This window comes from Eretmochelys imbricata, chromosome 9 (genome assembly GCF_965152235.1).
Source record: "Eretmochelys imbricata isolate rEreImb1 chromosome 9, rEreImb1.hap1, whole genome shotgun sequence".
NCBI lineage: Eukaryota > Metazoa > Chordata > Testudines > Cheloniidae > Eretmochelys > Eretmochelys imbricata.
In genome coordinates this window covers 34888372-34912988 of record NC_135580.1, presented here as the reverse complement: position 1 = coordinate 34912988, position 24617 = coordinate 34888372, and the positions used below count along the sequence as shown (strand labels likewise).

The 24617-nt window shown below is 41.4% G+C and overlaps 1 protein-coding gene across 1 annotated transcript in view; it reads right to left on the bottom strand.

Annotated features, from left to right (window-relative positions):
* Positions 1-14314: 14314 nt before the first annotated feature.
* The window catches only part of COL4A4 (collagen type IV alpha 4 chain), a 121346-nt gene continuing 111043 nt past the window's right edge, over positions 14315-24617 (bottom strand). Inside the window, exons 29-33 of the mRNA XM_077826913.1 lie at positions 24099-24233; positions 20682-20798; positions 18172-18360; positions 15942-16228; positions 14315-14578 (exon numbers count right to left, since the gene is read on the bottom strand). Coding sequence (XP_077683039.1) covers positions 14315-14578; positions 15942-16228; positions 18172-18360; positions 20682-20798; positions 24099-24233 — 992 coding nt within the window. The remainder of the gene's footprint in view (positions 14579-15941; positions 16229-18171; positions 18361-20681; positions 20799-24098; positions 24234-24617) is intronic.

Genomic DNA, 24617 nt, shown 5'->3' with positions numbered 1-24617 from the left:
GGTACAATGATGGACTTTGCTGTGCTTCTGCTGCTCACAGCTCTCACGATGGTGATGCCTTCCTTTTTCATGTCATTTCAAATGTTATGTGTGGGTTAACCAGACACCTGCAGTAAAAACAAAATTCAGTTTAATCTAAAATGGGGCGAAATTATCATGATTTGACATGCACAGTTCCAAATAATGCCTCTTCTGTGTATGTACTGTCAGATGAAAAGCACGGACAAAAAACACTTGAGTTCTTATTTAAAAAAAAACAACAGGTTCATAAAAATAACAAACTTTTATTTAAAAAAATTGGGGTAATTTGTGAGCATATAGAAAGGGGGATACTATTCAATTTAAGGAGAAACTAACATGTTATAAATGGAAAAAAACTTTCCCTTGGAACACCACATCATTTTCTTTGTAAAACACCATTTTCAGAGTGCAACGAAATAATGTTGTGCATTTAAGAAGGTGGATAGTATTTCAGTGACTATCTTAAGTATCTACTGTGGAAGTAGCTATGGTAACAATTCGTTTATCATGACACTGGAGTAAATTGGCTTATAAAACCAGAACAAATTGTCAATGCATGAGTAACTGTTGCCCTACAGCTGCACTGACATATTCACCCTTGTTGATATGAACATTCCCCTTTTTGTTTTGTATAAAAACAAATATTTAATTTGTCATTTTTCATCTGACTGCTGCTCTTCTAGAATGTTTAAATGTACAGTGACTACTTTAGCTTGAAAATAACATGCAACAATTATAAGTGTCTGTAGAAACCTTTTTGTGGGTAAATCTTGTAATAATCACTATAATTGAAACTATACTATACTCTGAAACCTATAATTGAGTTTTATATTTTGTCAGGAGCTGGGCAAATTGGAGAAAGCCTACTTGCCCCACAAGTTCACTAATTTTTTTAAAGTATGTCAGGCTCACGTGCATAGGAAAAGCCTGGAATCTATAGAAAACAAATTTAATATCTTCAAAGTCAGCATATTGTTGATTGATCATGCTGCCATCAAATAAGAGCTTGATCCGAAGCCCATTGAGATCCATGGGAGTCTTTCAATTGATTTCAATGGGCTTTTGATCAGACCACCTCAATAAGGTGCCTAAGAGTACACAATATGTTTTAATGGAACATTTGGAAGTAAAAACCAGGTCTACTAACTCTTAATTTGGTACACTAATCCCCAGACATTCCCAGATTGTAGAACTCGAAAGCTTGTCTCTTTTGCCACAGAAGTTGGTCCAATAAAAGATGTTACCTCACCCACCTTGTCTTGGTAATATCCTGGGACCAACACAGCTACACTACTCTGATAGTATAGTATAGTACAGATGTGAGAGTTTTTCTTCAAGTAGAGTCCCTGTGGGTGTTCCACTCTAGGGGTGTGTCAAGGCTGATTCTCCACTCTGGCACTTCGAGTGCAGAGGTGGGTGCCCGCAAGGTTTCTAAAAATTAATACTAGCCACTCCAGGGTTACACTCCATTTAATTAATACTAGCCACTCCACTTACAGTTTCTCTCTGACCTTGGATGGGTAGATGCTGTCACCACCCAAATGCAAAAAAACTCCTTTTGAGAACCCAGAAAGGCGCACTTGGCAATTCCTTCCTGTGGGGTACCCTCAAGCCCTTTCACACACACACCCCCGCCCCGTGGAAGAGCTGAGAAAGAAAAACAAAGGAAATTAGCTGTTGCCACCAGCTAATTAAACAACATATGCACAAACCTTTTAGGGGCACAAAAATCCAATCCTGTTCTTAAAAAAACGTAAATTTTATTGAAAACAGAAAGAAAATACAACTGGAACTCAGGCTTTTTGCTAGATAAAAAAAAAATTACAAAAATTAAGCATCAAGATAGCTCTTGAGGTTCAGCTTAAAAGTTACAAGCAAAACAAAAGCACCTGGGGTTAGCATAGAGGAGTCCACAAACTAATAAGAAATAAAAGAAATAACCCTAATTGCATCTTCCTTAGATCTCCCCTGACTTACTTACATATCTGGAGTTTCAGATAAGCAATCTCTAGGTATGATCTGACGGGTTTTCATATCTGGTTTAAGGCTTCCTACATCATAGCTCAGCCAGGTTTCTCCTCAGCGTCTCCTCTCTCCGGAGAACAACAACAAACAGAAAAAGGAAAAGTTTTTTCCCCAATTTTAAAAAGTTCTAGCCCTCCCATTGGCTCTTTAGGTCAGATGCCCACTCCCTTCTTTTTACCTATGGGCTTTTTTAACCCTTTACAGGTAAAGCAAGTAGAGAACAGCTACCAAGAGGAATTTTATAGCTAACTGTCTGGCTGGGTGTCCATAAAAGGAAGCTATCCCCCCCTTCATTTATCACACGCCCCCAAAATCACAGACGGTGCTGGCCAGCCTGGTTCAGGTCGGGTCCACACCGGCTGGGATTTCTTCCTGGAGGTTAGGAAACAGAGTTAATAAGATACATGCACCTCTACTTTTACTAATAATTACAGTATTTTTCACGTTTCAAGGACTACAATGACTTAGATTATAGGGACATTTTTACCAGGCTGATTCTGGGAAACCTTCCTGGGAGAGTGCATTAGCCACTTTGTTAGAGACTCCTGAAATGTGTTGTATTTTAAAATCAAAGTCTTGAAGAGCTAAACTCCACCAAAAGTTTTTTGTTAGTCTCTTTGACTTCAGTGCACCATGTCCAGTCTGCAGGTGGAACTGCCGTCCCCAAATGTATGGGCATAGCTTCTCCAGAGCATACACAATGGCGTAACATTCTTTTTCTAAGACTGACCAGTGGCTTTCCCCCTCAGAAAGTTTTTTGCTGAGAAACACGACAGGATGGAATTGTTGATCTGGTCCTTCCTGCATTAAAACTGCTCCTACACCACACTTGGATGCATCTGTAGTTACGATGAACTGTTGGTCGAAGTCCGGGGCCCTTAGTACAGGGTCAGACATAAGGGCCGCCTTAAGCTGGTTAAAGGCTTTCTGACAGTCTCAGTCCACTGAACTGCATTTGGCTGTTTTTTCCTGGTCAGGTCTGTCAGTGGGGTGGCAATTTGGCTGTAATGTGGTACAGATCATCAGTAATACCTGGCCAAGCCCGAGAAGGATTGGACCTGCTTCTTCAACTTAGGGACTTGCCAATTTTGGATAGCATTTAGTTTAGCTTGTAGGGGTTGATAGTTCCTTGACCCACCTGGTTTCCAAGGTACATTACCCTGGTTAGGTCTATTTGACATTTTTGGCCTTCACAGTTAATCCTGCCTCCTTTATGCGCTGGAAGACAGCTTGGAGGTGTTCCAAGTGTCTACCCAGGAATCTGAAAATATAGCCATATCATCAAGGTAGGTGACTGCAAATTTCCCAAATCCAGCCAGAAGGTTATCTACCTGTCTCTGGAAAGTGGAGGGTGCATTTCGCAGTCCGAAAGGGAACACATTAAATTCATAAAGCACTACAGGGGTGGTGAAGGCCGACCCTTCCTTGGCGGGGTCATCTAGTAGCACTTGTCAGTACCCCTTAGTTAAGTCTAAGGTGGAGATGAACTGGGCACATCCCAGTTTCTCCAGTAGCTCATCTGTACATAGCACTGGATAGTTTTCTGGGCGTTTAGCTTACTGTAGTCCACACAAAAGCAGATTTCCTCATCTGGTTTGGGAACCAGAACCACTGGAGAGGCCCATGCACTCTGAGAGGGGCGAATTACATCCATCTGTAACATGTCCTTGATCTCCCTTTCTATTGCAGTTTTGGCTTGAGGAGCCATCCGCTAGGGCTGGGCTCTAATTGGGCAAGCATCTCCTGTGTCAATGGAGTGGTACGCCCATTCTGTCCGTCCTGGGGTGGCTGAAAACATCAGCAGAAAGCTGGGGCACAGCGCCTGGATTTGCTGTCGCTGCTTAGGCCCAAGGGTGATGGAAAGGCTCACCTCTTCCGCGCCACCGTTGCTTTTTCCTTTATAGTAGACTCCTTCAGGCCACTCAGTGTCATCTCTCTCCTGGGCTGTAAAGTGGAGAACCTTGATTTCTTGGAATAAAAGCGCTTTAGGGAATTAACATGGTATACTTTCAGTTTTAGGGTAGGGTCTGGGAACACTGTGAGGTAATTAACAGCTCCAAGGCACTTTCAAACTGTAAATGGCCCCTCCCACAAAGCTTCCATCTTGTTGGCCTGGAGTGCTTTCAGGAGCATGACTTGGTCACCTACTTTGAAGGAATGTTCTCTGGCATGTTTATCATACCAGGCTTTTTGCTCTTGTTGAGCATCCTGTAGGTTTTCTTGAGCAAGGGCTAGAGAGTCCTTGAGGGTGTTTTTCAGGTTGGTTACAAAGTCCAAAATGTTAGTTCCTGAAGAAGATGTAACCCCCTCCCGTTATTGCTTCATCAACTGTAATGGCCCCTTAACTTTGTGGCCATAAATGAGTTCAAAGGGTGAAAATCCCAAACTGGGATGTGGTACAGCCCTGTAGGCAAAAAGCAACTGCTGCAACACTAGGTCCCAATCATTGGAGTGTTCATTCACAAATTTACATATCACAGCCCCCAGAGTCCCATTAAACTTCTCCACTAGGCCATTCATTTGATGGTGGTAAGGGGTGGAAACCAAGTGACTCACCCCAGGAGCTTCCAAAAGATGTTTCATAATCCCTGCCAGGAAGTTAGTTCCTGAATCTGTAAGAATGTCGGACGGCCAACCTATCCTGGCAAAAATGTCTGCCAATGCCTGGCTCATGCTTTTAGCCCTGGTGTTGCTTAGAGCTACAGCTTCCGGCCATCGGGTGCCAAAATCCATGAAGGTCAATATGTACAGCCTTTCCTCTGTGTGTCATCTTAGGGAAAGGACCCAGAATATCCACAGCTACACGCTGAAATGGAACCTCAAATATGGGGAGTGGCTGAAGTGGGGCCTTCACCTGGTCTTGGGGTTTTCCCACCCTCTGGTATACTTCACAACATTAGAGATAGGTAGAAACGTCCTTGCCCATTCCCTCCCAGTGAAATGACTTCCCCAAATGGTCTTTGGTCCTGTTCACCCCAGCATGGCCACTAGGGTGATCGTGGGCTAAGCTCAAGAGTTTTTCCCTATACTTATTTGGAACTACCAACTGTCACTGAGGATGCCAGTCCTTGTGTTGACCAGAAAGGGTCTCCTTATATGACAGTCCTCCTCCTACAACAAACCTGGACCTATTGGAAGAGCTGAGAGGCGGTGGGTCACTCTGTGCCACCATCCAAGCTCCCTTGAGGCTTTCATCCACTTCCTGCTCTGCTTGGAACTGCTCCCTTGATGCTGGAGACATTACTTCCTTGCTGAGTTGTGGACTTGGGCTTGGTCCCACTGGAAGTGATGCAAGTGATGTGGTTGTCTCAGTCGATTGTGAACCGCTCTCCAATGGTGCACTAGATTGTACTTCAGGCTCCGGTTGAACTTCTTATGCTAGTTTAGCTGCTGCTGCAGGTGCAGGCTTTATGGCGCCCTTTGGTGTTGGCTCCCCTGACGCTCTGGTGGAGTTGTAAGCACGGGCTCTGGTGCTGTCTGTTATGCCAGTTCTGATCCTTTGGCTGGTTCTGGCTGGGTTGCAGGAACTGGATCTACAACTGGTGCCATAGACTCTGGTCTGGGGTTGGGTTCCACCACGTCTGGCTAGGTCCCTGTAGGAGGCTCAGGAATGGAGTTGTGTGGAGGCCTGTTTAGCCTGGCTGCGGGTAACCATTCCAACGCGTTTTGTTAGCCTCACATGGTTGGCTAAGTCTTCTCCCAGCAACATGGGAATGGGATAATCGTCATAGACTGCAAAAGTCCATATTCCTGACCAGCCCTTGTACTGGACAGGCAACTTGGCTGTAGGCAAGTTAAAAGAAGTGGCCTTAAATGGTTACACCATCACTTGGCCCTCAAGGTTGATGAATTTGGAGTCCACCAGGGATTGGTGGATAGCTGACACCTGTGCTCCAGTGTCTCTCCACGCAGTAATTTTCCTCCTGTCCACATGAACAGTTTCCCTTCGCTCTGGGGGTATTTGCGAGGCATCTGGGCCTGAAGGCTCTCAGTGGGACTCCGGAGTGATGAGTTGCAGTTGGCTGGCACTCTTGGGGCAGTTGGTCTTCACATGCCCCAGCTCATTACATTGAAACATTGCCCAGCTGACTGTGGATTGGGCGGGGTGGCTGGTTGGAGAATGGGATGGTGAGACGAGAGGGCATCTGGGGTTTCCCTGGCTGTGTGGAGTGCTCCTCCTTGCGAGGTGGGGCCTTGGGTTGACGCCGATGGTAGGGTGCTGCCTTGGGTTGCCCCTTCTGGTATCCGCTCCAACTGCTACTAGCTTTTTTCTTCTCTGCCACCTCCACCCATTTGGTTCCGATCTCCCCCGCCACGATTACAGTGTTGGGCTTCCCATCTAGGATGTACCTTTCTATTTCTTCAGGAACATCCTCTAAGAACTGCTCCATTTGTATGAGGAGAGACAGATCTGCCAGTGATTTAACATTTGCTCCTGATATCCAGGTATCCCAATTTTTCACAATGTGGTAGGCGTGTTGGGGAAATGCCACGTCTGGTTTCTACCGTAGGGCTCTGAACCACCAACGGGCATGCTTGGGAGTTAGTCCCATCCGAATTCTCACTTTGTGTTTAAGAAGTTTGTACTTGTTCATGTGTTCTTTAGGTATTTCAGCTGCCACCTCCGTTAAGGGTCCATGGAGTTGTGGCCTTAGCTCCACCATATACTGGTCTGTAGGGGTGTTGTACCCAAGGCAGGCCCTTTCGAAATTTTCTAAGAAGGCCTCTGTATCATCGCCTACCTTGTATGTGGGGAATTTTTTGGAACGGGGGGCATGGTACCTGGAGAAGGATTGTTAGGGCTACCTGATTCATCCAGCTTAGCCCTTTCCAGCTCTAAGCGCTTCAGCTCCAGTTCCAAGTGCTTTGCCTCTCTCCTCTCCTCCACTTCCACCTCCAAGCACTTCATTTCCAAGCGCTTCACCTCTCTCCTCTCCTCCGCTTCCACTGGCCAGCGCTTCGCCTCTGCTTCCAAGCGCTTCATCTCTAGGATGAAATTCCTTTCTGCCTCAGTTAGAACTCGGCCTGAGTTAAGGGCATCCCTCCATCCTGGCACTGGGATCTTGGTTGGGGAGGGCTGACCCTTCCCTCCTGGGAAGTCCCCATTCCGCCATCCCCTCCCTGCATTTCCGTCATGGAGCTGGATGTCTGGGCTTGATCTGGGTCTGTCTTCTCTGTGGCATGCCGCTTTGGAAAGACTGTTTTTACTAAGGTTTCGGTGCCTGACCTCAACCTCCTGCACAGGGCTGCCCTACTCTAGCCTCGCTATTTCCTTGCCAAGAAGCCAGAGGAAAATAGAAAATAAACTGCTTGTTGGATTCCCTGGCTTGGCAGGCTGACTCCTTTGTGTGCCTGTTCCCCCTCAGGCAGCAAAGAAAAGAAAGAGAGAAAAAAACCTCCCTGGCTTTGCAGGCTGCCAAAAGGAAAACTGTGTCCTTTTAAAATCCTGAGGTCTGTGCTTCTGGTTCAAAATGATCCCACCGCTTTGCCACCATGTCAAGGCTGATTCCCCACTCTGGCACTTTGAGTGCAGAAGGTGAGGGCCCGCAAGGATTAATACTGGCCACTCCGGGCTTATATTAAACGCCTAAGGTTATGGCTTCTCTCTGGCCTCGGATGGGTAGATGCTGCCACCACCCAAATGCAAAAAAACCCCTCCTTTTGAGAACCCAGAAAGGCACATTTGGGAATTCCTTCCTGTGGGGTACCCTCAAGCCCTTTCATGACCCCCTCCGGGGAAGAGCTCAGAAAGAAAAACAAAGGAAATTAGCTGTTGTCACCAGCTAATTAAACAACATATGTACAAACCTCTTAGGGACACAAAAATCCAATCCTGTTCTTAAAAAAAGGTAATTTTTATTAAAAACAAAAAGAAAGAAAATACAACTGAAAAATAGGCTTTTTGCTAGATCAAAAAAAAAATTACAAAAATTAAGCATCAAGATAGCTCTCTTGAGGTTCAGCTTAAAAGTTACAAGCAAAACAAAAGCGCCTGGGCTTAGCACAGAGGAGTCCACACGTCAACAGAAAATAAAAGAAATAACCCTAATCTCATCTTCCTAGGCCTTCCCTGACTTACTTACGTATCTGGGGTTTCAGATAAGCAATCTCTAGGTATGATCTGATGGGTTTTCATACATGGCTTGAAGCTTCTTACATCATAGTTTAGCCCGGTTCCTGCTCTGCGTCTCCTTTCTCCAGATAACAACAGAAAAACAGACAAAGGGAAAGTTTTTTCCCCAATTTTAAAAAGTTCTAGTCTTCCCATTGGCTCTTTTGGTCAGGTGCTCACTCCCTTCTTTTTATCTATGGGCTTTTTTTAACCCTTTTCAGGTAAAGCAAGTAGAGAAAGCTACCAAGAGGGATTTTATAGCTAACTGGCTGGCTGGGTGTCCACAACAGGAAGCTCTTACCGCCTCCTTCATTTATCACAAGGTGTCTGCACCCCTGCACCTCTAATTGGAGATTGTAGGTAATGGTGTCCGTTTGGTCGGCACATGCACTCTCCCTCCCTTGTGCTCTGCCTCGAGGCTACCTAGCATTGCACGGGCAAACCGTACTCAGTTCCTTCTCAACCCCCCCTTGGCCTGAGATAGAGTGAGTAGCAGTCTGTATTACTTACTTACTTTCTAGTTGATAGTGTTTTGTTTATAGCTTCTTACACAGTTTCTGTTTCCTTTTGTAGAATTTTGTAGCGCTTCCATTTTTCTTTTCAAAAAAAGTTTTTTTTCTGCCTTTTCATAGAATTGTAGGACTGGAAGGGACCTCGAAGTCTTCTAATCCAGTTTCCTGCACTCAGGGCAGGACTAAATATTATCTAAACCAGCAGTTCTCAAATTCCATTGCACCGCGACCCCCTTCTGACAACGAAAATTATTACATGATCCCGGATGGGAGGGGTGTCAAAGCCTGAGCCCCACCACCCTGAGTGGTGGCCAAAGTTGAAGCACAAGAGCTTCAGCCCTAGGCAGGGGGGCTTTAATCTGAGCCCTGCCAACCAGGGCTGAAGCACTTGGGCTTTGGCCCTGGGTGGTGGAGCTTGGACTTCAGCTTTGGCTCCAGACAGTGGGGCTCAGGCTTCGACCCCGGTCCCCAGCAAGCCTAAACGCCAGCCCTGGCAACCCCATTAAAACAGGGTTGTGACCCACCTTCAGGTCCCAACCCACAATTTGAGAATCACTGATCTAAACCTTCTGTGACAGGTATTTGTCTAACCTATTCTTAAAAATCTCCAATGACGGAAATTCTACAACCTCCCTAGACAATTTATTCCAGTGCTTAACCACCCTGAAAGTTCAGAAGTTTTTCCTAATGTCCAACCTAAATTGCTATTTAAGCCCATTGCTTCTTGTCTTATCCTTGGAGGTTAAAGACAACAATTTTTCTCCCTCCTCCTTGTAACAACCTTTTATGTACTTGAAAATTGTTATCTTGTCCCCCTCAGTCTTCTCTTCTCCAGACTAAACAAACCAAATTTTTTTCAATCTTCCCTCACAGGACATGTTTTCTAGACCTTTCATCATTTTTGCTGCTCTTCTCTGGACTTTCTCCAATATGTCCACATCTTTCCTGAAATCTGGTGCCCAGAACTGGACACAGCACTCCAGTGGAGGCCTAATTAGCATGGGAACAGAGCAGAATTCCTTTTTGTGTCTTGCTTACAACACTCCCGCTAATACATCCCAGAATCATGTTTGCTTTTTTTGCAACAGTGTTTCTGTGTTGACTCATATTTAGCTTATGATCCACTATAACCCCCAGATCCCTTTCCGCAGTACTTCCTAGGCAGTCATTTCCCAATTTGTCTGCGTGCAGCTGATTATTCCTTCATAAGTGGAGTACTTTGGTCTGTTTAATGAGATGGATTCTATTTTGGCTTCTGCATCATCAACAGAAATGGTAACTAAATTTCATTGACAGGATCTTTATTACTAGTTATTCAAGAGACAGTAAGGAAACATTGATTTTCAGGTGTGAGGTTGAGTGTGCAGTTTTGGTGGTTAGAAAAATTGTTTTAACTTCTACACAGAACAGATTTGCTGACCAGTAACCAGTCCTTGAAGATCATAATGCCACCTATACAGACAAGCGCCATTTGCTTTTCAGAGTGTAACAAAGCTCTGTCTTTACAACATTTTGTGACATGTATACCATGCGCTATCAAGGCTATGCAATACCTTAGTTGAAAAACTAGACTGTGACCTGCCTTTCATTTGCATGCGAGTCTTGTCACGTCACAAAAAGTTGCATTCATGTCTCATTTTAGGTCAGCAAGTTCCTTTCAGCTATATTCTGTTATACATGAGGTTTGGAACCAATGAAAAGAATCAAGTTAAAATTCACATGTTTATAGTACACACATTTCCTTAGTTCTGTCAGTAATGTTAGAGAATTAAATCTGAAGGGATTTTGAAACTCATTTCTTTTTCTTTATCCTGTTTACATTTTGACTTGACTCAGCATTGACGAAGAAAACAGAGTTGTCCATTTCACTCTGTGGCCTTAATATTTCTCAGTGTCTGTTAAATAAAATATTTCAAATGTACAATGGTAACTTTTATACTAACTTGGATTGCTTATAAAATGAAAGTTAATGTCCACGGTGTATCTGCACAAGTGAAAGCAATACAGGTGCTGATTTCACAAGTGCACAGTTCCTGGATTGCAGCGGGCTAAACCGTTTGGAAAATCTGGCCACACGTATAGCATCTGGCTGAGTGTATGCCATACATGTCTCCATAGACCAGACAAAGATCTCAAATTTACATAATGTTACTGAGGATGGAATTTGAGTATCTCAGATTTTTTGCTAATTTCTGAATTAGCTCAAATGTGTCAAATAACATTTAAGCAGAGAGTTCTCTGTTGAATGTATGCCTGAAGATGCCCATGTATTTTTTTCTGTTCCAGCTAACACATGGTTCATGCTGCTCTTAATGAGCCAAATTCAGTGCTGATGTAAACAGTGAAACAACACTTTTATATAAATGGAAGAAATTCCATCAAAACCGCTTTGGGATTTAGCTCAATAAATTCAGTGTGCAGGAGTCCTGACATATTACAGTAGTGACTGTCTCAGAGTAAACATTGTGATGTAGATTTCCTCAGCTCCATGCAGAATTTTATTACTCTCTCCCCGTGGGGAATTTTAACCATCTCCACTATCCTAAATGAAAACAAATCTGCCTTCCACAATGCAAAACTGCAAAAGGCTGTAAGGTTAGCTGTGTAATATATGAATGATTTTAGTAAGCAACATAAAAAAGACAAAATCCCACACAAGATCCATTGCATAATAGTGCAACTTTGTTTTAATAATCCTCACAATCTGTGCCCTGTTCAGTAAATAATTTATCCAGAATCAAAAGCACTACTCTGAGAGCCATATCAGTAGAAGCTATCTCAATCTTTTTGTTGGGGTACTAGGAGGTTTCCATCTGTTCTATTTCTTATCCACAGTTGTGAACTTCTGGTATACACTGCACATGGAAAAATATTCTAAAGACTGTTGAAATTACTGATCAGTATACAGAACAGTTGTTCTTTGGTCTGCTGTCTTAAACTGGAAAGTCAAGATCTTAATACAGTTTTCTTTCATTAGCAATTAGTTAGAAAATCCTGTCAGTTCCTAGAGTTTGAGTTCCCATTTTACTGTTGCTGGAATGAAATGAATTTTCAGGGTGTCTACGTGAAGAAACATGAATGGAGATTGATGATGTTAACACTTTGTTGAAGTGCATGACTTTTTCCTTTGGGGAATATAAAGCATTATTGTTGTGGCTAAGAATGTGCAGTTTCCATCACAGTATTTTTAGAGGTATTGGTCAAAGAGTTTACAATCTAAGCATATGATGGGACAACCGGTGCACGACAGAGGAGGTGTTATGCACATAAGGGAAAGTGTCATTATTTGCAAGAACATGGGGTGGGATTTTCCAAAACACCTAAGGGAATTAGGTGAGCAATTCCCATGGAAGATGCATGGAAGCTGACAGCTAACTTCTTAAATGGCTTTTGAAAATCACACCCAGGATCTTTTTTTCACATCTAGGATGTGCTTTCCACTGTTTAAATGGTATGTGTTCATGGTGTGTGAACCATGGTGTGTGAACCTCTGTGTGTCTTCATCATGGACCAAATCCTGAGGACCCTGACATGCTCAGCACCTTGCAGCATCAAGCTCTCAGCTGTTACTCATTCAAACTCCCTTGGACTGGGTACCTGCGACCTGTGTCTGTGTAAGGTAGGATGGGGTTAAAGTCCTTCACTGGGCAAAATGGTGGAAACTCTCTCTCAAGAATGGCCTGGAAAAAAAAAGTGGTCAGCTGTGGATTGTTCAACTGTTGGGAGGTGGAATTGATAGCTGTGCCTGCTAAGCAGAGAAAGTCATAAAAGGGGAGCAAATGTTCCCAGAAATGGAGGGGGGAAGAGAAGCAGTTCTCTTCATAACCCAGGAAACACCCAGATCCTGTCTGGAAAAGAGGAGGGATAAGATGACACCCAGACATGGTAATCAAATGCAGTACAGGTTTGGATTTGGCTGAAGGGTATGCAGTTGGATGAGGCAGACAGAAATTGCCCTGCAATTGTTTTCTGGGACTGAAAGGAACTGCTCTTGACTGTTTTGTTTTCCTTTGACTGAGATTGAGCCAATACTTTGCCCTCCCTTTCGGAACCTAATTTAGAGGCCATGAGCTCAACTCCCAGGGTGGCTGGTTACACTGCTATTGGCTTTAAAGGGATATATCTTTGTAATTAGTCTGTTTGAAAATCCTCTGAATCAAAGTCTGTTTCTCAGTGCTGTGAATTTTACCACAGAAGTAGATTCTAACCTCATTTAAGTGGTGTATAGAGTAGAACTGGGCAGAAAAAGGTAGCTCTGTTTCACAGAGGATTTTGATATTTTGAAATTTGGTTTCATTCCAGTTAGGATCACCCAACATTTCAAAATTCTCCATGAAAGGAAATGGAGCCCGGGCTCCAGTGCAAAGTCTCTTGACATTTTACCTTGGAGCCACAAATCCTGGTAGCGCGAGTTGTTGCAGAGCCAGATGGACAAGTTGGCAGGAAACCAGGCAGGCTTCCTTGGCAGGCAGGGTTCTATTGGAACACTGTCGATCTCAAATAGTCTCCAAGAAATGTTTCCATTTTGGCAAATTCTGACAAAACCAGCTCCAATATAGAACCTTTGTGGGCTCTTTGCGCCGGAATGGATTTTCCCTCTATTGTGAACAAGTTTTTCAGTAGTTTTAGTGCTATTCAAACAGGCATTTACTATAATGGACATTTCTATTCTTTTACAGCTAGGTAAAAGACTTGTGGGTTTTCAACTTGTTGAAAATGTGGCTAGTGTTTTAGCTTGCCATTTTTTAAATAATTTTCAATAGTATAAAGTAATCTTTAAAGATCTATTACTACAGGCCCCTGTGGTGGAGGTTTCACTTTTCTTTTTAAATAGAATTGACAACTGTTTGTTGTCTTCAGCTATATGGATTACGGCTTTACATTTTCATTTAAATATGCTGAGAAATGAATTGCAAAGAAAATATAAGCAGCATCTTATGCCTTCATTATCTGGTTTATTTTCTTGCGTAACAATCAACCGTTAGCTTATTTTGACAAGTTTTTGCTTTTCATTGCTTATGAAATTTTATTAGCAAATTAATTTTGCAGTCTGGGTTAGTTCTGTAACTAGTAAAATGGTCATTGATCTCTTTGTTTTTACTATGTGCTAGCATAAGTTTGCAACAAAATCACATTCCCCCCCACACACCAAAAAAATAGAATGTATGAGTGTAAATTCAACCAAATATATAAGAAATTGTTTGGACACAACTACATTTATACATCTCAGAGAGAGATGCACATAGAATCAACAGGAAACCTGCTATTGTGAGCGCTCATTTTAAAGTTTCCTAAGGTTTCCAGTTCAACTTGATTATACCTTCAGTGTAAGACCAAACTGTACTTGTCACCTGTGTACTAGGGTGGTGAACGCAATGTAGTAGAACTTAATGTTGCTGTTTCTTTGGTCGGTCACTTACACTAGGTTTCACTATTCATATGCTTGTGTATGTGTGCATATAACTATAATACACCGTTTGTATCTTTCAGTACTATACAGGCAGCCAACTTTTACACAGATGGAATAGAGCTGTGCACAACTTCAACTGAAATCGGACAGTGAGCACCATTTAAATCTTTAGCACAATTTGCTTCTTCCCCTGGCAAGACCCTCAGCATAACCCCTCAGATTTGTTTTCCTTTTTTACCCATGCTTCATGCAGACCTGGCATCTGCTAATTTTTTTGCGCTGTTCATGCCCGTCTTTAAGGGTTTCTGACAGAGACGCAGAGACAAACTGCAATTCTGGCCTGACGATTGTTAACCAGAAGCTATATTCATTAGCAAAAAATTGACATGTTCCCCGCTGACCCTGGCATTCGATGAATGGTGCTGATCTAAAGTCTTCAAGGCAACTTCCAGTTGACATAAGAGACTGTCCGCCTCCCTGATCTCCAGACCCAGTGTGCTGAAAAAAATAATGAAAAAATTAAATAACTGCATGTGAAAAACAGGAAAGAGATGTGCAAATGGTCTTGGCTATTGCTTTTATTTGGTTCTGGGACTTTTTGCAGTAAGGCAAATGTTCCTAGATGTGTGAATCTGCAAAGGCATAATACTTGGAAAACTCAAGTTACAATAAACTTCCTTTCATGGCAGGAAGAATCAGTTCTAGTCATTCTAGGACTGGCTTATCTCAAAAGTCCAGACCAGCCTTGCAGGTCAGCACCAGGTACATCTCATACTGGAGGGAAGCTGTAGTTTAGATGGGCTCAGGATTTTTTAACAATAGTATTATCTAAACTTGCTCAAATGACATGATTAAATGACATGATTTAAAAGCCCAAGTCTTGTCTACCCCAGGTTTTCTTGAAACAGTAATTCCTTATGGGTGTTTCCCCTAACTATACACAGGCGGAAGCTACACTGTAGAAAAGATTCCACTGGTCCAAACCCTGCCTCCTTGCCCTCATGGTTCAAAACTGCTCAGTTCCCAAGGCGTCAAAAACCTAGGGATGCTAACTGTCAGAGTGGTTAAGCACTGGAATAAATTGACTAGGGAGGATGTGGAATCTCCACAACTGGAGATTTTTAAGAGCAGGTTAGACAAACACCTATTAGGGATGGTCTAGATAATACTTAGTCCTGCCATGAGTGCAGGGGACTAGACTAGATGACCTCTTGAGATCCCTTCCAGTTCTGTGATTCTATGAAGTGTCCAAAGGCTACAAAGAGAAGGGGGGAAAATTGCCCTAATGATGATTTATACTCTGGGCCTAGGACATTGGGACATATACTGCTCTGTTATGCTCCAGTGTAAAATGGAGTAATTCCATTGAAGTAAGTGATATTATCCAACTTTTATATTCCTGTAAATGAAAGAAGCAGCAGGTCCATTGTTTCTTATTTGTCTGTAAAGTGCTATGCACGTTTATGATTTTGCATAAATAATGAAGTCAGCAAAAGATTATGGTTTCCAGAACCACAATGATTACAGCTATAATACAAATATTACAGATCTGTGACTTTTACAGATTTTTTTTCAACTGTTCCCACTGCTTTTCCTTCCAAACAATGAGGGTCCCAAGTGAAAAATGAAAGTTAAGTGCAAACAGGTGATGCTTTCCATTTCTCACAGGAAAATACTGAAATTATGATTAAGATTTTTATGATTATTTTTCGGCCAGCTCTATTATTAAATGTGTGTGTGTATATAATATAAGCTACATAATCCAAGAGGCTATCATTCCCAATCTTGATGATTGCTAAGGAAAAGCACATAAAAGTTTTATAATAGAAACTTGAATATAACCAAGTAGCTTCAGTCTTACCATTAAAAAAGAATAGCCTATCCAAAGACTTCTCCAGTTCAATGGGCATGGGGGAATGGACTGATCTTGGCTATGGACTGCTACAGCTTGGGCTGAAGCCTCACATACAGCACATCTGCTAATGTAGGGTTGTATTTCATCTTCAGAGAGAGGCATCATTGGTAAAGGAGCAGCAGCTGACAGCCAGTAGGACTTATCATTTCGACTGGCATAGTAACAAACTTGGTGGATGTTGCAGAAGACAAACGGCATGGTGTTGAATACAGGAAGACAGGATCCTGCCAGGCCTAAAACAATTACATATCCTGAAAATCGAGCACCTGTACATAGTCACCCAACAAACAGACCATCTATTTCAAGGAAGTGGAAACATCAGGAGAAATTAGTACAAGGCTATTGGAATCTACAAGTCTCCCACACGCAAAGAATCATGCAATGCTTTGCAAATTTTTCCTATTTTTTTTTCAATGAATAGCACTGTAAATTCCACTCTCATGACCAACCTCTGTGCTAAAGTCATTGTCATAATATAAAGTTTGTTTCTAGACAGTTTGAAAATAATATTCTAGCTTACTTTGTGGCAAGCGTGGCCAACTTTAAAATGTCAGAAATCTTCACTGAATTATCAGCTAGTCTGCTAAGCTGGTGTTCAGCAGAGTGGTTATGCAAATAAGTTTCTTCTTGCAAATCAGTTTGCTCCTACCAGTACATTTAGTGGAGAGTCAATTAAATGTGACGCATATTTGGCATCATGGGAAGCAACTGTGAAAACAAATACTTTGGACTGTGACATCACTAAAAAAAATTAGGCAAGAGGAGGAGGGTTAGGAGGGAGATTGGCAATTCATACACAACTCCTTATCAGCAATAGAAACGTAAATGACAACTTGTGATCAGTTAATTTTGTGAAGTCTGACAGGCCACTGCTACTAACTCAATAAGATTAAACCTCAATAACAAGTTTACTGCCTCCCAGCAAAGATTTCACAAGGATTTATCATTGTAGTAGAGGGATCAGACCATCTGAAAGGGTGCAGTCCTGCAACATTCTGAGCATTACCATCAAGGAGACTTCAGTGGGAATTAAAAAGTACTCTGCACTTGGGATGGGTTCTCCTGCCAACACTGGATCCCAAAAGTGTTGTACCTGTAATGGTCTATTACATAAAGAAGAATTGTAAAAATGACTACAGGTACGTATCCTAAAGGTGAACCCTGTACAGAATAAGCTGATTATTATTTTATAACACCCAAAAGCGTGCTATGTGCTTCCTGGACAAACACAAGCCATGATCACCGCCTTGAACAGCACTCTTTATTCCCTGATCCTGCAATAGGATTTGCTAATGCGGGTGGGTATAAGGGTCTGGGCTAGCAGATCCTATTGCAGTATGGGGGCATAAATAAAGAAAAGACTTGAAAAGAAGACAAGTCAGAGGTAGGGAGTAAGGGATACTGGGATTTTATATTAGTTGACTTTTAAAGATTTTTATGACTGTTTTGTAGATCTTTCTGTTACCTTGTGTAAAAATTAAACTATTTCAAAACAAAAAAGATGCAAGACAAGAAGAGGCCAAACTTGGCTGTTAAACAAGAGTCATTGCTTAAAAACACCTTTGCATGCCAAGTTTATTAACCCTCGAGCCTTTTCTCCGCAAAAGGAAAAAGACGACGACTCCGCCTCTTACAGAATACGTAAGATGATGGTCCCAGGAACTGCAGATGCTCGGAATTTCTAAACATACAGGCACTTATTTGGGGTCTATCTTTAGTTAATTTTGTTTGAAATGTCGGTACAAGTGACCCAAGGCACATAAAAGAGCCTTTTCAGAGCTCGCATTAGAATTCAGGGGAATTTTGGCTCCATCAGGTGCTCAGAAGATTAGACACGCTGACATACATGAGATTTATGATGCTGGGCTACTACCTATGTTTTGAAAAAGTCATTTTAATCTATTTTGTAACAAGTAACAGGATGCTATAATAGCAACATTTTCTAGAGTCGTTTAAGAAACAGTCCAATATTATAAGAAATACGCAGACGTTAGGATCGGTATTTTGAGTATCATACGATCACTTCCTATATAAACTGAGTCAACTATTGCATAATAAAGCTTAATACAATATGCTGCAATACACTCATCATTTGTTGTATATGAGCAGTACACATCTGGCACAGAACATTTTGGATGAGAGATAAAGAATGTCCCTTATTTACTGCAGTATTTACCAAGATCTTGATTATGAGCTTTCTCCTGTCCTTCCAGATATAGCAGACTATATCCTGTCCACAATCTTGGCATTCCCTCAGGACAAAATGGTTCTTTATCTGACTGACTGTGAAGTATGAGCAGGAACCCACTAGCAGCTCTCGTTTCAGGCGCTGGTGGTCCTGGGATTCCGGCTTGGCCAGGTGGACCTTAGGGAGAAGAGGTAAAACAAAGATGATTGCTTGAACATTTAAATAGTTCAGCCAAGACAGGCGTTGCTTTAGTTTTTCAGAATGAATTTTAATGCTCAGTCAAAGGTTCCAGATTGAATGCAATTCACACTGAAGTACTCTTCTTATCCAGGTATTGTCAAAGGCAGTATAAGTACAGAGTGGTTCATCTCAACCACTGATTTGGAGCATAGTTTTTTCACACGCCCACTGAACCCTTTGAACTGAGACGATCAGCAGTGCCAATTGTGCCTCTGATTTTATCAACATGGATCCATGTCCACTAAGAAATGGACTGAGGCCAGCTCATAACTTCACATACATGCTGATCACTATGAGGACTTTCCGGTCTGGCCTGGATTTGAACAAGTACGAACAGGCATCATGTCTGTGACCAGCAACAGGCATCAGTAAGACCAGTTTGTTAACAAAAGTCGTATCGGAGATATAGTTTTAATTACCAGCAGAAAATTACCATCTAGGCCCCAACTCAAGAAAGCACCCCTATTCAGGTATGGTTGCTTATCTTTAAAGTCAATGGAACTTAAACACAGGCTTACTGTAATGGATTTAACTTAGGGCTGTTGATTAATTGCAGTTCACTCATGTGATTACCTCAAAAAAATTAATCGCGATTAATCGCAGTTTTAATCACACTGTTAAACAATAGCATAGCAATTGAAATGTATTCAATATTTTGGATGTTTTTCTACATTTTCATATATATTTTATTCTGTATTATAATTGAAATCAAAGTGTATTATTTTTATTTGCACTGTAAAAATGATAAAAGAAATAGTATTTTTCAAAACACCTCCTACAAGTACTGTAGTGAAATCTTTGTCTTGAAAGTGCAACTTACAAATGAGATTTTTTCTGTTACATAACTGCACTCAAAAACAAAACAATGTAAAACTTTAGAGCCTACAAATCTACTCAGTCCTACTTCTTGTTCAGCCAATCGCTAAGACAAAATAGTTCGTTTATATTTACAGGAGATAGTGCTACCCTCTTCTTATTGACAATGTCACCAGAAAGTGAGAACAGGCATTTGCATGGCAATTTTTTACCTGACATTGCAAGGTATTTACGTGCCAGATATGCTAAACATCCATATGCCCCTTCACGCCTCAGCCACCATTCCAGAGGACATGCTTCCATGCTGATGACGCTCATTAAAAAAATGTGTTAATTAAATTTGTGCTCAACTCCTTGGGGGAGAATTGTAGGTCCCCTGCTTTGTTTTACCCACATTCTGCCATATATTTCATGTTATAGCCGTCTCGGATGACGACCCAGCACATGTTGTTCATTTTAAGAACACTTTCACTGCAGACTTCACAAAACTTAAAGAAGGTATCAATGTGAGATTTCTAAAGATAGCTATCGCACTCATCCCAAGGTTTAAAAATCTGAAGTGCCTTCCAAAATCTGAGAGGGACGAGGTGTGAAACATGCTTTCATAAGTCTTAAAAGAGCAACAATCCGATGCAGAAACTACAGAACCCAAACCACTAAAAAAGAAAATCAACCTTTTGCTGGTGGCATATGACTCAGATAATGAAAATGAACATGTCGGTCTGCACTCCTTTGGACTGTTATTGAGGAGAACCCGTCATCAGCATGGACGCATGTTCCTTGGAATGGTGGTTGAAGCGTGAAGGGACATATGAATCTTTAGTACAACTGACACATATTTATCTTGCGATGCCAGCTAAAACAGTGCCATGAAAATGCCTGTTCTCCCTGTCAGGTTACATTGTAAACAAGAAGCGGGCATCATCATCTCCTGCAAATGTAAACAAACTTCTTTGTCTGAGCGACTGACTGAACAAGAAGTAGGACTGAGTGGACTAGCAGGCTCTAAAATTTTAGATGGCTTTATTTTTGAATGCAGGCTTTTTGTACGTAATTCTACATTTGTAAGTTCAACTTTCATGATAAAGGGATTGCACTACAGTACTTGTATTAGGTGAATTGAAAAATACTATTTCTTTTGTTTTTTTACAGTGCAAATACTTGTAATCAAAAATAAACATAAAGTGAGCACTGTAGACTTTGTATTCTGTGTTGTAATTGAAATCAATATGCCTGAAACCGTAGAAAACATCCAAAATATTTAAATAAATGGTATTCTATTATTAACAGTGATTAATTGCGATTAATTTTTTTAATCGCTTGACAGCCCTAATTGAACTACATGCTTAGATGCTTTCCTGAATTAGAGCCATGTTTTGTATTAGTCTGTCTATCATCAGTGTCAACCTGACACGTTTGCAGCAGAAAGTGATCATTCTTACCTTCTGGACCAGTGTATCCTCGTTCTCCTATGACACCTTGGTCACCTGAGGGTCCTGGTGGACCAGGTGAGCCATCTTGACCTGGCAAGCCAAACAACCCTTCTTCACCTTTACTTCCTAGACAAAAATGAAGGATGCATTTTATCTTCATATGGCTACATATAAAGGTAAATACAGTCCAAACACATAGTGTACAAGGAGCCATTTAATAGTACTGTGCACAAGGGCCTGCTTTACAATGCTGTATCTAGTCCTGCCCCAGATATTCTTAAAATACTAAAAAAATGACACGTACAGAGTAAATAAGTATTACAGAACTTGGTTTGGGGGAGGGGGAACGCGGTATAAGAGTTGTGCTCTTTCCCTGTGACCGTAGGATTAGATGCAGTGGTGTGATGATATTGCTATCACCAATTGAACTTCATGTCCCTATTCCAGAATGTGCCTGCCTCTGGATTTCAAAGTTTACAATCCTGCAGAGCACTGCAAAAAATTCTGTAATAAAAATTGAAACCAGGGGAAGCCTGTACCAAGATGTCTATTTCCACTTGACTAATTATTTGAACAGTCCCTCAGAACAAGCTCACTGCTTTCGTGACCTGAAGCTGCTATTAGATTCTGCACTCTTCTCCATAACTGGGTGACAGATTGTGCTAGGTACAATCAGGTAAGTGGTACCCCTTTTATCAAAACTATCTTTAGTTCTTACATCACTAATTTCACAACAGGTCTTGGTCTTTCAGGCCCCCATTCAGCAAAGCATTTAAGCATGTATTCGAGTCTCTTTAGGGCAAGGTAAGCATGTGCTTGAATGTTTTGCTAAACAGCGATGGACTTTGCTGAATTAGGCTTAATTGTTTGTTCAGCGGAGAAGAAGGCACCATAAGCCTGTGATATCCCTCAAAGAATGCATCCTCTTTTTCTCAGATGTGCAACAAATGCCATATTATTGTGAATGCACTGTTGATTAGTAGATGGTGCCAATGGGTGCTTGATAATTTGATTGCAAAGGCAGCAGACAGTGTGGGATATGTTTACTAGACATTTTTAAGCGGATGATTTTCTGAGTTTGATACAGTTCCACGTGTCATATGTTGTGGTGTTTGGCAGCCCCTTTGAGCGAGAGAGAGAGAATTTCAAGATGAACATGTTTCCTTAGAGATAGGGTCAATTCTCATTAGTGAAATTTGTGTGCTTAATTCTTTGCACGTTTGCATTAGGTGTTTACCCTTTGGAAAATGATTTTTTAATACTGAGACAAACTTTAAAAGTTCACGACATTTTACTTTTTATTATGTTTGAGAGAATCTAAAAGTCACAAGAGAATTTAACATGGGGGTTCTCAAACTGGGAGTCGTGACCCCTCAGGGGGTCGCAAGGTTATTACATGAGGGGTCGCGAGCTGTCAGCCTCCACCCCATACCTTGCTTTGCCTCCATCATTTATAATAGTGTAAATATAAAAATGTTTTTAAAATATAAAGGGGGGGCACACTCATAAGCTTGCTGTGTGAAAACTTTCACACAGCAAGCTTATGAGTGCGACCCCCCCCCCCTTATAAAGTTTGAGAATCACTGATTTAACAGCTTTTCAATACCTGTTGCCTAATTTTTACCCAAAGTTCAAGTATTGGGTAGTTTTTGTAATAAATATTATCCCCCAGTAAAATTTCTAGTTTTCTTATCTGCCTGCATAACCTTCTCAGCAAGGATAAGGTTGGTTCCTATTGTGTCAGTAAAAGCAAAAGCATAATTAAATTTTCTCCTAACATACCAGCATGAGTATGCATCACTGTACCACCTGGTTTTACAGAAACTGTTTAAAGATTTATATAATGAAAACACTGTGCCCTGATTCCAAAGATGCCTCTTAGTTGTCTAATGAATTAATGCACTGTAGTAAACTAAGCAGTGCAGTAAAAAGTATTTTACTCAATTATATCAAAGATCAACCTGAGTATCTTCCTCTGAAGATATGAAGATATCCAGTAATATCACCATGAAAAATATGAATTCCTTAGGTGATAACTGACTGAGAGTGTCGGATGTATCCCATTATCTAGAGCTAATTAAGACACAACCTCCACATTTCTATCAAGTCGTTGACTGGAATCATCACTAGCTGTTTTTACCTCATAATCTTTTATCTACCAGAAAAAAATCAATGAATGTCAGCCTCTTACATGCTCCCTTTTAAATTCTTTCTCTGGCTATTTTTCTTCTACTGTAACCATTGCATCTACATTGCCAAGTTCCAGGAGACACAAAACACTGTAGTATGAATCCAACTAATTTTATGGTCCTTTCAGGCCTCTTAGTAATTATTAATTGTTAATTATTATTGTTAAATTTAATTTTTCCAAGTAAATTTTTCCCAAGCCCAGTAACTTTGGTGTTTGGTTTGTTTTTAGTTTGTAAAAAGGAGGAACGCTATTGATCAGGTTGGCATCCCCATTGCACAACGCCCTGTACTCCTGGATTCAAATAGTACAATGCACTTCGGCAGCCAAATCTCTCAGTCACTCTGCATGCCCATCTGCATGAAGTATCTCAGTATTAAACAGTATGTTTCCAGAAACCACTGGTGTGGTGTGCTGCTTTATTTTTTTAATGCAAGATCTGAATAGTGGAAAGAGGTTGTAAAGTCTGATTCCTTAATTTAGAGAGAGAGAGAGAGAGAGAGAGCGCCCAGTAACTAAATCCTCTACTCTGAGAAGCATACTCTTACGAGTTAAATTAGTTCATCATTATTTTCAGTTTAGACCCCAATCATTGCTGGCATCAAATGGGAAGGAGTTCCAGGAGTATACACGATATAGCATAGTGCCCCGGTGTAGTATGTTCTAAGATCAGCGAAGCTTTCATGTTTCTTATTCCATTTTCTCTCTCCCAGTCTTATTTCCAAACCTCCAAAACCACAAAGCTTATCACACAGATGTTTATTTGTTACCGACTCCATTCTGCCACCCTTTCACAGGCTGCTTTCAGTGAATTTACTTGCAGCATAAGAAGGCACTCTTCAGCATGACCGGGAGTTTGTTGTGAAATTAGATTTTATAGTAATACTGAATTTCAATAAGTCATAAAACCTAAAACTGTAGGGATTTTTTTTTGCTTTCATTTTACTGACCAAGAATGACATTTATTTGTTAAAATTCCAAATAAACCTCTCACTGTCTTATTGATGAGCCTAGCCATTGTGCCATATTAGCACAAGAAATTAGCACATTGTGCCACAAGAAAGAAGAGGAGAAAAATGCCTAAAACACCTTGGGGAAAATATTAAACACCCCTCCCTCCTCTTCCTACCCCTGTACACTCCACACAGCTTTGCATGATGGGTGCAGAGAACACACTTCTCAAAGCCTTAAATGTTCTGTTTGTCTTAAATTACCAAGTATTTAAATCCAGGCTTTACCTGGGGGTCCAGGGTAACCTATTGGCCCTGGAAATCCTACAGACCCTTCAGCTCCTCTTTGTCCTATTACTCCACGAGGACCTGGTGTCTTGGGACATGGGGAGTGTTCTGTTTTTCCTGGTTCACCAGGGTCACCTGGAATTATGCAATAAAATTAAAACAACACCAACTGGAACAAAAATCTGTGGGAGATCAACATTCCCCTTCTAATTGCTTTTGAGATTAGAGTGCATTTCTGGGGCTGTGTTCCCAAAACGTTAATCAATGAGATACATAGGTTTACCTTTAGTTTCAGACTGTCTAGACTAGAATTTAAAGGTGTATTGTTAGCATGTGTTAGCTAATACGTTTTAAAAGTCTAGTTTAGACAAGGGACATCGCCCTTAATGTGTGCTAAACTGGCTGAGTTGAAGCTTGGGTGGAACATAGGCTTTAACTCAATCAATTGAGCACATGTTAAAGTATATACTGCCTTGTCTACGGTCTGAAGGCAGCTGAGAAAGTCTCCACATGCAGCAT